Source organism: Anser anser, assembly GCF_964211835.1.
Source record: "Anser anser genome assembly, chromosome: 4".
In the NCBI taxonomy this organism is placed as follows: Eukaryota; Metazoa; Chordata; class Aves; order Anseriformes; family Anatidae; genus Anser; species Anser anser.
This window is the reverse complement of record NC_139724.1, coordinates 29,866,661-29,882,795: the sequence shown is the minus strand read 5'-3', so window position 1 is coordinate 29,882,795 and position 16,135 is coordinate 29,866,661. Positions and strand designations below refer to the sequence as shown.

General features: G+C 33.9%; 1 protein-coding gene across 14 annotated transcripts in view; it reads right to left on the bottom strand.

The window, feature by feature from the left end:
- The window catches only part of FSTL5 (follistatin like 5), a 413,536-nt gene that overhangs the window by 43,801 nt on the left and 353,600 nt on the right, over window positions 1-16,135 (bottom strand). For all 14 annotated transcript variants that reach the window (XM_083834399.1, XM_083834401.1, XM_083834389.1 and 11 more), the window contains 2 exons: window positions 14,168-14,329; window positions 12,124-12,258 (listed from right to left, as the gene is read on the bottom strand). In XM_083834399.1, coding sequence (XP_083690525.1) covers window positions 12,124-12,258; window positions 14,168-14,329 — 297 coding nt within the window. The remainder of the gene's footprint in view (window positions 1-12,123; window positions 12,259-14,167; window positions 14,330-16,135) is intronic.

Below are 16,135 nucleotides of genomic sequence, written 5' to 3'. Positions count from 1 at the left end.
AATATATAGAGAGGCCCTTGGAGAAAGCATCAGTCTACTTTCTGACAAGCTCATGATTCAGAGCTTTGGGTTACAGCCATTAGGCTTTTTTCCTTTTTTTCTCTCTTCTACTACTTTTTTAATTGTCTGCTGATTTTATTTCATTAATTCTCTCAAAAGAGCTACCTTGTTATATTACCTTAGACACAGTGTCACTCAATTATCCCTTAATATAATGAGGGTGGTGATTGCTTTTTAACTTCAGTGCTTTGAAGTGTACAAATGAGAGAGCCCTATATAAGTAAAAAGCAGCAATGAAGTGATAGAGTGCTGGAATAAAAATTTTCACTTTCCCACCATAGAACAGAAGTACAGCTCATTCAGATATGCTCAGTCTGTGTTCTGTTTATTATCTTGAAAACGGCTTAGTTCTCACCTAATAGTGCTGTGGGCATACTATTTTCAAATGTCATCCTTGCCTTTAATATTTGAACCACTACGATCCAATAAATTGCCAAAATCCAAGATTAATGCAGTGTGCCATCTTGTCACTTACCCAGGCTGAGTAGTACCCCTTTGTATCAGGAGGCAGAATTTCTGTTGAATTGCTGCTAAAGTCAAAAAGGAATCAACGTATTTTAAATTTATTTCTCAATCACCTGCTTTTATATTTTCTCTTCTCATTCCAGGCTGTTACTTTCAGAAGAGAATAGCTTTGAATGAAGTCTTGACTACACTGCTGAGTATGCATGCTCTAGATATCCAACTGTGTTGAAACTTCATGGTGACTAAATTGCTAACTAACTAGTATGGCTCTCAAATTTAGACCTGTGCTAACAGCACAAAACATTAGTATTCTTCCCACCAACTACATATGGCACCTTCTTTGTGACACCATGCATGCATATGCTTTTATTATGTATAAAAGCTGACAGCTTCAAAGAGGGAATACTAAGGTGCTAACATTCATTCTCCTTTGCCCAAATGTTAAATCTGACAGTTTGACATATGGCAGGAGGAAAGAAACGGAGAGGAAAGAGTTGAGGAAGGAATGAGAAAGCTCTACTTGCAAGTTTTACCACTGCTGTATGAATTGAGCACATATTATTCCCTTGACTTATCTTAAGTGTTTATAGAATTAGGGAATCATCACACAATAGCTGAGATTGTAAGGGACCCAGAGAGTTCCTCTTGTCCAGGGTCAACTACAGCAGATTGCTGAAGAAAATATGTAGTTAGGTTTTGAGTATCTCCAAGGATGGAGACTCCACCACCTCTCTGGGGAACCTGTGCCAGTATTTCATCACCCTTAATAAATAAATATTTTTTCTCATGTTTAAATGGAATTCTCTGTCTTTCAGTTTGTGCACAGTGCCTCTTATCCTTCCAATAGATATCACAGAGAGGAAACTGGCTCCCCAGTAAAGAAGAGACTCCCCCCATCAGGAATTTATACACATGGATAAGATCACCCATGGTCTCTCTCTTCTCTAGCAGAAACAATTTCAGTTCTCTCAATCTCTCCCCACGCTTCTCTTGCACTGGGGCACCCAGACATGAACCCAGAGCTCTAGAGGTGTCCTTATTCTCTGTATGCCAGCATTTCTGTATTTCTCTATATTCAGATGACAGTTATTTTTTTGTCTATGCAATCTTATATAGTCTTGTTCTGGGGGGAAAAAAAAAAAAAAAAAGTAAATTAATTTCCCCAAGGAAACCTGGAAGGTTTTCATTAAAATTAGTTTTCTCTTCACATTGTGAGGAAAGAACCATGTAATTTACTGCACTTGAGGTCCTGTAAATTTAGCCATAAACTACTTTTTGTCTTTTTTTTTTTTTTCTAGAGGTGACATAGGAAAGAAAATAAAAAGTAATTACAACTATTCAATGGTGTGGAACTACACAGCATCGAATTAAATGATTTAAGATGTTAAATACAGAACACATTAATGTGTGTTAACACAAAATGATATATATGGTTCTGAGCTATATTATAAAAAAGAAACAACAGTTAAAGAGGATAAAAGGAGTGCTTAGCCTCACACTTACTCATTTTAAAAATAACAGATCAGCTGGAAGAAAAATGAGACATTATTTAAGAGTGCAATATAAAATCATTAATGACTACCATCACCTCATTTAATACAGGTCAAGAAACCTCACATAGTTTCTAATCAGTCCTATAACTTATATTCAAGAAAGATCTCCAGGCTTTAGACAAAAGACTTGGACCAGGTAGATCTGTAGATGGAAAGTATGTTAAGAAACATATTGTTTAGCATTCATTTAGTTTAAACCAAAATTAGCACCTTCAGTCACATCCTATACTCAATGCTTACACATATTTATGTCCCCAAATTTAAAAATACATAGTTGTTGACAGATCTCAGTAAAATTTTCTCATTTTAAGATGGAGCACCAATACCTCCTTTTGTGCCCTATTTCCCTCATTTATTAAAAGAAAACTACTCAAACAACATACAATTATTAAATAATATGGGATGTGTTTGCAACTTTGCAAGAGTTAGTGACCTTGAACAGGCTATAGCTTCTCTGTTGGACCTTGTACTTAAGTGCTTGTGAAGCTCATGTGTTAGCATGAGCAGCAGCTGTAAAGCAGTATGCTGTAGTGCCCTGCAAAGCACACTGGTGGGTGTTATGACAGAGATAACTTTTCAGCTTGTCAGGTGAAGATATTTGCTTTTGTTTGTTATGCAAGATAAAAGCCAACACAGTATGAGTTCTGTGCAGTGTGCTCTGGGAAATCCATCTGGGATCCATCTGATGCTAGATGAATGCTGGGTGCCCTGCATTTATAGGGATGTTAAATTCACTCAGTCTACATATATTCCTATTTTTATTCTTATTTTATTCTTTATTCTTATTTACCTTATTGAAGTAACTATTTTATTGCACTATTCATTTACAGCCCTTTCATGAAGGCATCTGGAAAGAATGCTGCAATATATCTCTCTCTCCCCACCTTGTGCAGAACAGGGGAGAATCCATGTTTTAGTGAGAGAAAAAAAAATAATAAAAAATAAAGCATACTTCTCCATAAAACACCCTCTTCATGGTCTAAAACACCCTCTTCATAGCTATTCTATGCTTTTATGCTCAGTCCTAGCCTCTGATTATGAGTAGCTAACATAAAATCTGAAAGCGTACGCTTCGTCCTTGTTATCCATTTTCTCAATTGGCTAAATAGTAATTGATTGTGCATTTTTCAGTAAACTTTGTCCTTAGTACTTTATGAAATTCTTCACCAGAATTTAACAGCAGTACAGATTCTTACCCACTTTGGATGGAAACCATGACTAGAAAAATCTTTTTTTTTTTTTTCCCCCGTTTCTTTTACTAAATGAAGTAGGGATAAGTCAGAAGTTTTGTCAGAGACTTTTGACATTCAGCTGTTATATGTAATTTCAGAATGAATAACCATATAAGACAAAACATTTCTTCACTCATACACCTGAGTCAATTTTGATACACATACTTAAAAAAAATACTATTCAAATCTTTCAGTAAACCAAATGATATGAATTGGTACTGCTGGAATAAATCTGTTGCTTGTCTTCATTTTTAGCTTATCGTTCTCTAATTTATTTTCTATAAATCTTTATAATGAATCATGCTGAATTCCTTTCCTGTAGCATATTAACTCAATACAGACCACACTGGTAGGAAGAAAAAATGGCTCATGAGCTCAAATTCTGCCCCGTACTTGGAAGTTTGAAATAAAGTCTTTGTCTATGATGCTGTCAACAAGTATAAACTTGTTTAGCACTGCCATAAAATAAAATGCCAGCATAAATTATCTCTGAGGAAATTAAGTGAATAGGTATCATTCAGTATAATATGTGACAGGAAGATTCTATTAAAGTTGCATAAAGCCTTTCAGAGAAAATTTAAGCCATAAATCACAGTCAAAAGGCTTTTAGTCTCATTCTCAAGTCAGTAGAGATGCCTGGTGGCTTATGATGGCCATAAACCTGTCAAGACAGTAGTATGCAGATCACATAATCTCTTGCTAGGTGTTAGGACTATAACATTACGTAAAAAAGGTACTGTGATAGAAATAGATCTATTTAATGGCATGGAAAAGATGTATTATTTTATAAATGTAGCCCCAAGACTCATGAGGCAGGTAATTTTTATATTGTTGTGTGACTAGGTGAAAGAATTTGCAGTTGCTTTGTGATATATGATGATGTCATAGGGGGCAAACTGAGTAACCAAGAGTAAAACCTCATAAATATTAAAGCATCATCAAGTAATGTCAAATTACTGAAAATGCCTTAAAAACATTACTTGACACCTTTATATCATGATAGCTTTCTCAAGCTGCATGTGTTTTTCTCAGTAAAATTTATAGTAAAGCTTAAGGAGACATTAACCAGTGGCAAGCTAAACTGTGTTTTGGAAAAGAAGATTTTAGAAAACATCAAGAGAAATTAAAATATTGCAACAAACAAAATAAGACAACAACACACAAAAATTGTTTAAAAAATAATTAAGCTTTAAAGGGAACAGAACAATTTCATCATCAATGACTCTAGTTTAATAGGATTATGGTAAGATGAAATGGAGAAGAAATCTAAGCCAAACTGATGTATCTGTCCAAGTCTAGGAGAAATAAAAAAAAAAAAAAGAAAAGTATTTTTACAGTTATTTTACTTCAAAGTATTTTGTAGGGATTGAAGATAAGAATTTTAAGTACCTGAGTCACCCTTGCAAATATTCCCTTGTCTTGGACTATCAATATTTTTTCTTTTTCTTTTATTTCTGTACTGTCAAATTTTCTTCTTTAGATCTCTAGATTAAATTTATATTCTCTATTCCACTAATTCCATTAATTATCTCCATGCTATTTTTTCCCTCCTATCTCTTTCCAAGCTCATAAACGGTATATTTATACGTTAGCTGTCCATTATATTCCCTACTCAGCTAACATATTCTATTGTTCCTAACACCACCTGAATATAGCTTAAAAAAAAAAAAAAAAAAAACAATTGTCAGAAAATAAAAGACTTTCTTAAAGTGCATCTGCATATACTGCAAGCTAGAAAATGAAAAGCCACCTTTATCAGTTAATGCCTAGATGCTGCAGTATCGGAATAAAGATCCCATTTACAATAGGAAAGAAATAGACAACCTTAAGAAAAGGAATTGGCCTTAGTTACATTTAACATCCTATTTTTATTCTATCAGTTGTTCCAGCAGCTTGATATTCCTTTACATCAATGCAGCAGCAAAGATGCTGGTTAATAATTACAAATGGCTGCCAGAGCTAGAAGAAAAGCATCCTGATTCCAGAACTACTCAGGGTTTAAGCTGTACTGATATGAAGCAGATTTTTTTTTAATGTTCTCGACAATATTATTCTATAAATGTTTTAATCTAGTATTTTCAGGATGATAATTGAAAACAGAAGGCTGATTAAATACTTTTTACCTTACAAAGCCACAAAAGAGGGCAAATTATGTATACTCAAGACAAATACTTAAAATAACCAGGTTCAAATGAAGAATATCAAAATACCACCTAAAATCGTCTTCAGGAGGTGTTTGGCCTACTGCTATTAATATTGAACAAATTTTGAAATATATTAGAAAGTTCAAGCAGAGTACTAATACATATGCCTGCATTGCCTCTTCCAATCTCTCTGAAACTTAATGACTCAGGTAGATGAAGCCTAGTTAGAGCAGGGTATATGTTCCAGGCAAAAGAATAGACAATGCTCACACAGAATTCAATTATGTCAAAAATTAAAGGATGAGAATATATTTATAGGCTAGCTAGTGTGTTCTAATGGAAACCAGATCTTGTCAAACAAACATTATTATTATTCTTTGATGCAATTATAAGTTTGGTAACATAAAAATTAATACAGATGTAAAACAGAATTTTGCTAAACATCTAATTTGTAACCACACAATGTTCTGATTAAATATTAGAGTTATACAATGGTAGCAATGTACATATCAATTTAATTTAAAATTGCCAAATTGATTGATCTAAAAAAGTAATTTTTAGTGTCAAATTATTAATTACTATTGAAGAAGACTGCTGCAATAGGCAGTGAGTCTCATCTTAACGATTTTCATCAATGACTTGTAAAGAAATATGAAGTAATTTTACAATAAGTCTATGATTTGTTTGTTATGATAAATAATGGAGTTCCACAAAGTAGCCTGGATTACTCTGTAAAGTACATTTCTAAAATAAATTATATTTTGACATAGACAAATAAAAACTTAGACATCCAGGGAAAAGCAATGAAGACTACTTGAGGGACAGAGAGAGGTGGGAAGAAGCAGGATTTGTAAAGGAGACCTGTTGGATATAGGGCTTATGGTAGGTAAGCATATGAACATAAATTTCTGCTGCTGATATGAATGGAAAAATATGAGAAGGGGTGACTGGATGTAGAACAAAAAACTTAGGAAGTACATATCTCTTTATCTAGAGCATTAAAGAAATATATAATACATTCTGCAAATAACTTTTCCCTTTTTTTTTTTTTTTTTTTTTTTTTTTTTAAGAAAACCTTACCCAAACCAATTACAATCTACAGGCCAAAAAAGACCCTCCAAGTCCTACGGTAACTGTCTTATCATGAGAAACTTATCATGAGAAATTAATCAATATTTAGTAATTGTACATTCACAGGGCAAGAATACTTAATTTGTCATTAATTTATGAGAAAAAAAATGAAATTCAAAGGAGGAAACTGAAGGAAGAACAGAATTCAAAATGGAAACTGAATGTAATTCTAGCGCAGTGAAAATTATTAGTTAGTAAAGCAAATTACCAAGAGAAATAAGGGAGTTTCCATTTATTTGTATCTTTAACTCAGGTATAAATGTATTTCTGGGAGGATACACTTCAGGCAAACAAAGGATTAGACCTGTATTCAGGCATAGCAGGTTGCAATTTAATGTGTTGTGAAATGGAGAAGACAGATTAGAGCCAGATAAAATGGCTCCATCACACGTAAATCTATGAATCCGTGAAAATATCTCTTCTGAATAATTGAACTGCATCGGAATGAAACTAAAAACAGATTTTAAACTGCTATTTGTATAACAAATGTGATTACACTAGAGACTCTTTCCAACACAGCTGAATTCTCTGAGGCGTTTTTAGAGAAGCTTTACAGTAGGGGAGATTCTGTTGTCTTCAGTGAGATTTAGACCAGGTCGTTAACCTCAAAATGTTTTTACCATTCACTTCAGGGGTCATCCAGCTATCTCCCAGACCAACTACTTCATTCTCAGTGGATTTTACTGCAAACTTGAGGGAAAATGGAATTCAGAGCACAAAAAAAGAGGTTTCAGTCTCTAGAGAATTAAAACACAGTTCACGCAGTTTAGATGCCTCTCTTGTAGAAATGGCTTGTACAGCCCTATTTACCTTTATGCTGCATGCCTCTGTTGACTATGAAAGTCATGACACGTTAAAATAAGCATTCTGAAAAGCCTTCTAAGGAACTAATGATGACACCTGAATACAGAGACAATTAGTATTTTTTACATATAAATCTAAGATGCTAATTAACATAGAAGAGATTAATATGTAGTGGTAAAATCCAAGAGATTTTATAGAAATATTAAACAATGATAATAAATAGTTTCTAATTACAGCAAAACATTTTCATGAAACAGTTACTTTCAGCTTAAAGCCGAGTTTTCACAGGCTAAAGTATCTTCTCCAACAGAGATAACAAAATCCTAAAAATTCTCAGGCAAGGGGCCTGCTGGAAGTAGAAGAGAGAGCTAAGACCATATCATAAAGTATACACACACCAGGAAGAAAATTAACGATAGAACTGGACTAGTTACAATAGACTCTGGAGAAATCATTATTTTAATTGCAGTATATTTTAGTGACAATTTTTCTGCGTGAACCACCAGTATCAAGTCCCAGATTATGATGTAAAAGGTTTCAGTAAAATGACTCTAGAATTTTTATCATGAGTAAAAACTTGTTTTCTTCCTAACACCTGTTTTGTGAGTGATTATAGTATATTAGCAGAAGCATTAAAAATTCAAAGACACAGAAAAACTTTTCATTGAGACAGACAGCAAAAATGGAATGTTTCAACCTAAATGGTCAACATCAAAAGAATTAAACAGGATCTGATAATCACATTTATCAGCATTGTTTGAAACAGATGTTTATATAGGTAAAGCCTATATAAACAAACTAAAAAAAAAATCCATTAAAATTTCGTAAATCTAGCAAAAAGCAGGCACATATTTAGACACAGAGGTTAAGTATAATAAATTTTAGTTATAAAATGAGCTGATAATGTTGACATTAGGATATCTTAAAGAAAATAATACAATTCCTCTCACCTGAGACGATGCCAAAATGAAAACATTTTCAGAAGTTTTATTTTTCATGCACATTGCAAAATGCTGAAGTGCTAAGAAAAGGCCAAACTATTGCTGAGACTGTCATCCATTATTAAAAAATTTACCTATGCGTGAAAGAACAATGGTTCAGCATTCAGTGTTGGCATCTTCGGAACACATCTGAATGAAAAAGCACTTTTACAGTATTTTCCATTCACCTCCATCTCAGATTACCATCTTGATGATAAATCATTATCATTAAAGTATACTGACTTGGGAACTAGAACTCAAATTTCCATGCTAAAGCTCAAAAGCCTGAAAATAAACAATACCCTGGCTCCCTTCCTATGCGTTATATATTTTTTATTTTTGCGATTATCATCACTACTCCACAATTCATACAGGTTTGCCCTTCACTTTATTTCTTTAGTGTTTATAATACAGACACATGCATTAGATGTGTATGCAACCAATGCTGTGAACTCTGAAATCCTAGCAATCTGATAATATTTTTAGGCACACAGATGAAGGAAATAATTTACTATTTAACAGTTTATTTATCCATAATGGCACTGGTTTTAATTCAGGCAGAGTTACTGGAAAATATAAGATTTTCTTTTAGGCGTTGTTTACACTAGTAAGATTTATCCAACCCCAAAAGAATGATCTAGTCATGTCCTTTCTGTTGTATATATTAGATTTTTCTCAAAAACCACTACTGAGTTTTTCATATAAAAATTTTGGGATGCGTTAAAAATGAGATTCCACTGATAACTACCAAAAATTTGGCTTATTATGCAAGACAGCATTAATAACCCAAAGCATTCATGTGCATATAGACAGTGGTTTGGGGAAGTGCAAATGTGAACATTTCCTTTTACTATTAATTGGAAAATAAAATACACACTAGTAAAAAAAATGGAACCACTCTCTATGTTCATAATGTTGCTTATAAAGTTACCGTCATGTTCAATGCAATGCAATTAAAACTTGTACTTTAGAGCTCCACTGTAAAAGTTCTCACTACCTTCTCAAAGCCAATCAAGTCAATGTTCTGAAATTCTTTTCTTTTGCTATGAGTTTTACCTTGTGTGAAATTTAAAAAGTAGATAACCTCAGTTTAACTGACAAGCTAGTGAGAATCTGTTCTGCTTTTGTTCCAAAGCAATATTCTATTATAAGATTTCCAGAAGGGAGGATTCTGTATTTCAGTAAGGGAAAACAACACCAAAACAAACAAAAAACAACTAGGAATCAAAAAACACCACCACCAACAAAAAGAAACAAACAAAACCACAACTTGATTATAAAAATAAATGTCTGTTTTTTAATCCCTTAAAGAAGGATAAATGTAAATTTATAAAAATATATCAGTTTATATCAGATAATATAAAATCACATTTACATCAGAGAATACCTTTAGAATGCAACTTCTGACCTCAACAGCAGGCATTGAATTGCAGTAGAAGAAAATAGCCTTGGGTTTAAAATGTGTGGACGGGGGAACAAAAGCCCCAAATCCTATCCAGGTGGTTATACCCATGCCATTCTCTTCCCTAATAATCCCTAATTTGATCCATGAACCAGTGTTTTGAGATAAATATAAAAACAAGCAGAGAAGAGTTAATAATAAAAATTGATATCAAAGTACATGGGCTTTCTAATGCTGTTATCCTCCCAAGTTTTTACTCATGATAAAAATTCTAGAGTCATTTTACTGAAAAAAAAAAAGAGCAAGTACCTTAACTGTCTATCAAAATTTATATCTGTGAAGGCAGTTTATTCATATAATTGTGATGATATCGATAGCAATTGCTCTTTTTCATTAGTATGTACCTTTGTTTTCTTGCACGTACTGAAATGAGTTTTTGAGACAGAGTAAACAAATCAGACTACCAGAGTAAACATCTCCTGTAAATATGTGTTGCACCTCTATTTGAATTATATCACGATGCATCTCTGGACTATGTTCATTTTTATACATCCACTGGTATTGAGGAAGCCACGTTCAGGTGTGATGAACCACAATGATAAAACGCCTCCCTTCAACATATGACACAGAACTTCCATAGTGAATGACTTTTGTAGGAAGGAAAGAGATCATGTCTTTTGGATGAAATATCTTACGAACAATTTGAGTTACATTTGCTCTTCCTTCATTTATATCTTTCATGACACCGAAGGTTATCATAACAGCTTCCAACTTAGCGCTAGTGGACTGTGAAGCATTTATTGCCAGCAGTGTTCATTGCATGGTATGTGACTTAACAATCATGTAAAGTTAGCTGATGTAAAATTATTGCATCATGTTACAACTCCTGAAAACAGTATTTTGCATAATTACTGCAGATCTTGTCTTTAGAGAACACAATAGTTTAGACTACTACAATATTTGGAAACTGGACAGTTGGATATAAATGATTTGTTTTTAAGGCCAAACAAGTTTAACCAAACATAAAAAAAAATCCTGCTTGTCAAGGTTTTGTAATTTGGCAACAGTCTCAATTCTTTTCACAGCCTGGAAAAGGCAAATGAAGGTGACTGAGCTGCTTCATATCACCAGATTACTAGAAATTTAACATGATCAAACAACTTATTTATCCTCAGCTGCCTTCTCAAAACTGTCTGAGCAGTCATTTTTGTGACACACAGAAAAAACATGTTAAGAATTTTGAAATGACAGTTATAATTAGTGTTACTGAAAGCAGCTAAATAAAGATATTAACACTTGGGCTATAAAAATTTTCCCACATGGAGGATTTCCTTGAAACATTTAAAGCTTAATAAACCCATATGTAACTGAACTCAGCATCTTATGAGAGGAAGTGTCAGACAGACTTGCAGTGCTACTAATTCTGCCTCCAGTATCTTCTGTTGAGTACTCATTACTGTTAAATAAGCTTCTAGATAAATGGGAGTGCCTTAAATTAATGCAATGAGACTTACTAGTAAAATAACTATCATTCTACTATGTGTTACCAGTGAATATGTGATATTAATTAAAGTAACTCATTTAAAACCAAAGCCAAAACAAAAGCAGGTAAACTCAGGAATCGATTTTATGAGCAGAGGGAAGAAAGGGGATGGGAAAGAAGTATTAAGACAAAGGTAAACCAGGTTTATAAGCCCTGCTACCCTTTCATGAAGGATAAAGACAGACACTTTAGGGTGGCAGAAGAGATTTATTTGGCACAGTGAACTCCCAACTTAGTAAGCAAATGTTGTCACTGTTGCTTCACGTTGCTCGAGAGCCACAGTTATCAGTGCATAAGACAGCAGAGGCCGACTAGAACTGATCTGGACCTGACTGAGCACTCCTAGCAGTTGAGATCAAGTCCTGTGATGATGGTATGTCACGAGAGCCAAGTCCGACTCTTGATACATGTCAAGAACATGCAAGAAGAAAGACTAGAAAAGTTTTTTTGGTGTCTCCCCCCTGCTTCCAGGACCCACAAATCAGGATTATTATTATTATTATTATTATTAAGTATCTGGTTCCTCTTCCCTTCATACGCAGCTAAGGTTACATGGGGAAACCATCCAAATTGCAACAGCAATGTAAAAAATGTCAATTCACAGAATGATTTGAAGATCTCATTTCACTTCTGAATGAACTTTTAGATTACTCACTCTGCCTTCAGCGACTTTTAAATATCATTATTTAAACATTTTTTAAATAATTTATTTACACATACTCATTTTATTTAATGTTTCATAATTTTTAATACTGATTTCACATTTAAGTAAGAGCTACACGTATTTTTATAGTTCTTATAATACTTACGGGTCTTTCGAGCAGAATCTTCCACAAAAAGAGAAGAAATGTCTTCATCCACCCCTGCTTCATTCTTTGCAATACAGGTATATGCTCCTGTATCTTCATAGCGCACATTGCTAATATGAACCTCACTGCCATTTGCTGAAAGGACAGGAAAAATTCAACACACAGACATGCTACAGTGTTTTCAGATTAAACATTCAGAAGGCTTTCTCTGCTCATACTAATTAAACTGTTTTCACTCCTCACTTCATAACTTGGAGACATGCCAAACTAATCAAAAGGTATTCAAGTGGCTAGTGTACTGCATACACTCATTCATCTGACAGAAATCTGGAATGCCTCCATGGATTTTTCAGTTAGGAGCCAAGTATCAGTCTGAGATTTTATATAGGTTTAAACGACCATGGTCCCCTTTAAAATCAGGTAAATATTGTGTGTTCGTTATGTTGTATTTGGTCACTTGACACTCTATTACACAAAATAACCAAGACTTCCATGGAACATAATGGGGTAAATCTTCAACATAAATAATAATTTTAATAGAACTAATTGTTTCTAGCAACCAGAGGGAGCTGGTTTTGCGTTCTTGCAAGTGCAGTGTAACAACAGAAAAAACATGTGCACTTAAGTTTTATACCTACGCCAGTGTAGCAGTCTATGGAAACTACCCTCTGTAATAGTTTCAGGAGTATTTTCAGACAAATCTCTGACAAAGTAAACATAAATGCATTTTACACGTGAAAAATAAGCACTTGCACACAAATGAGGAGTTGTATGTCAGCTTGAGTAGGAATGTCAACAAACGGTCCAGGTTTCATGGGCAAAGGTCTTTTTAAATAACATGATATGAATAATGAATCAACGCATTGTAAGTGTGGAACACTTTTTCTGCTGTAGGATCTATATTTTAAAAACAGTTTTCAAGGTATTTTAAAATATGGACTGGGAGGAACACTGGGTCATGGTATAACATTCTCTCTAGACCATCTTTTGCTTGAAGCTAACATGTAGCTAGTTTAACTCTGGGATTGAAAAAAATCAGAAAATGCAATGGGATTTTCAAAACATTATTTCATAAAATGCAATCAAGAAAACAGAATTAGATGTCTTTTGTTTTGAGAAGAAACAATGCTATTTATTTACCATAAATACATGATACAGAGGCAAGAAGAGGAAAAAAAAGGGGGGGGGGGAACTTTCCACTCAAATCCCTACAAGAGAAATCAACAGAATGCTGCTATGAAAGAGACATTCACCAGAAAGAGTCCACCATTGGCTATGCATAGCAGAAAGTCTTTCTGTAAGACAATTGTTCGCATACATCCCAGAGAGAGGGCCTTGAAAGTACAGAGAACTCCATCACTTAGAGAGAAGGTAAAACTCTCTTTACAGAAGCAGTTGCCATCTACCTGTCCTACTGTACCTCACACTGCAGCCTCAATTCTATCCTATCCTAATCCATGTCCTATTTTTGCAGATAAATGAGATAAGATTTTGAAAAGAAAACTGATCGCACAAGTTTTTTTTTTCTATGGCTGATCAAATATCACCAGAAGGAGTACATAAGAATGTCATACTGGCTGGGCAGGTTCACTGAAATCTCCAATCCCTGAAGATTCATAGAAGATTCATAGACTTGCCTTTAATGTTGTTTAGAAGTTAGATTTCCTTTTAGCTGTGTTGGTTTGGTTTTGGTGTTTTTTTTTGTTTGTTTGTTTGTTTGTTTGTTTTTGGTGTAGTGTCTTTGCATTCCCCTTGAGGTCTGCTGGGACCCTCATATAGAAGCACAATCACTTCATATATTTCTCCTCCTGTCCTTTCCACCTAGATTAGCATTTACTGGTAATTCTGCCAGTTAGTACAACCCTTATTTCAATAAAGATAAAGCAGAGAAAATGAACGTGTCTTCAGGAGTAATTGCAAGACATCATCTAAAACATTTTAGCTGACTTCAACCCTTGTTTGAAACTTTGTAAGGACAGCTAGTACAGAAAGGATGCAGTGATAAAGCATTTGGAACATGTAGAAAACAAATATACCCCTTTACCTTGAAGGGTTAGCTGTTTAGATAACTTCGGAGTGATATCAATTCCATTCTTTAGCCAGCCAAGTTGTGGGTTAGGAATACCTTCAGCATGGCACCGAAGGCTAGCTGTCACACCTGGCTCCCTCGCCTGACTCTCTGGATAGACTCGGATGACTGGTGGAACTGAAGGCAGAAAACAGTTATGATTTAGTGGAGAAGAGTATTATCTTCATTTTAAAAAAAATATGATTATAAGCAACTCTAAAGAGAATTGCAGCTATATATAATGACAGTGCAATACACAGATGTGGTATTAGTCACATACTCAGTGACATTCAATGCTGAACTCTGTCACAGTAAATTTTGAAGTAGAAAGAACGTTCTGTGAGTAAAACCTCTTTTCACTGCCTGTGATGTCAAAGAAAAGCCTGAATTCTAATTCAATAGATTTAGAATTGATTATTTTTTTTTATTTTTCCTTAAATTACTTAAAAATATATGAATAATGTAGTCAGCAAGATATGATGTGACATACAGAGATAACTGTCTTATTTCACAAAACTTTTCTTTAGCACTTCCACCTCTACCTTTCCCCCCTAAAACACCTACCAGTGACCTATTTTATCTGTATAACACATGTAATCACATTTATAATACTTACTACCTTTTGTTTATACTTAATTATAACATTCTGAAGTCATGTAAAAATTCGAAGTCATGTGCTATAGGTATTAACATGGGAAATTTCTTATGCTTTCTGAGAAACTTCTGTCTCACTTAATAAAATGTATGGCTGCATTAGATATGTGTTACTGGACTACCAGAACTTCTGTACCTGATTTGGAGCTTTCTATATTTCTTTTTACTTTAATTAATATAATAGTCCTAGAATGAAATACTGCTTATTTGAAAGCCACAAAAATAAAAGCAAGTTTATAAAAAAGTGTATACTGTATGTGCTTTATACATGTAACTAGATAACTGAATTTTACCAGAGTATCTCACACACCTGAATCTGAGGCTAATTTGATTTAAGTCCTGGTACTAAAGCATCTGATTTGAATGGTTTCTTTTTGAACTCTAGAAGTTCATAGCTCAGACTAGTCTTCTGAGTTTGTTAGCAAGATGTAAGAATTGTTGACATCACTTTTACAAGGTTTGCTGCAATGCTTGCTTACCAACTAAAAATTTGCTGCATACTACATCAATATTGACATACGACATCAAAGTGGATATATTCCTATTGGTAAACAATGATTTAATAATCTCGCTGCATAGAATTGTTAAATGAGTAATTGTTGATCATATCTTTAATTACATATAGAGAAAAGTATTTTGAAGTTGTTTCTAAACAAACAAAAATGAAAAAACAAAAACAGAAAACAACAACCTGTAATGAAGGTTAAAGAAGTATGTTTCCTATTACCCAAAGTTTTGTTTAATGTAGCTTTAAAAATGTGGAATACTTAGCTGGTGTCACAAAAAACAGCTGGATAGAGGATGAATTATCAGTTGATAATGAAAGAAGGTAACAAGATCAAAAATTAACTATTTTGGCAAGAGATTAAATATTTTCAAATGCTATCCAACTGTTTACAAGAAATATCCCAGCATGCCGTCCTATTAGAGCATAGAAATGCCTCAGATTTCTACGCTGCAAGAAATACACAAATGTACTGCATCTCAATTAAGACGTGAAAATCAGTAGGTTGCAGGGATATTTTAAACCCAATTAGAGATGAGGGTCTTTTCAAATAACATATATGGAAAATTACACATAACCCCAATATGCCACCTACAAAAATATATTAAAAGAACATGGAAGAAGATTACAAATGTGAAAATTATGGCTGCTAATTGCTTAGACTACCGGCTGAGAGCATGGGCATATCAAAAACCAGGATTTAAGGTTGTCGTTTTCTTTTTCCAGTTTCTGGAAGGGAGTGCGCACGGTATTTTCATCATTCAAGCATTTTCATGTCAAGCCTG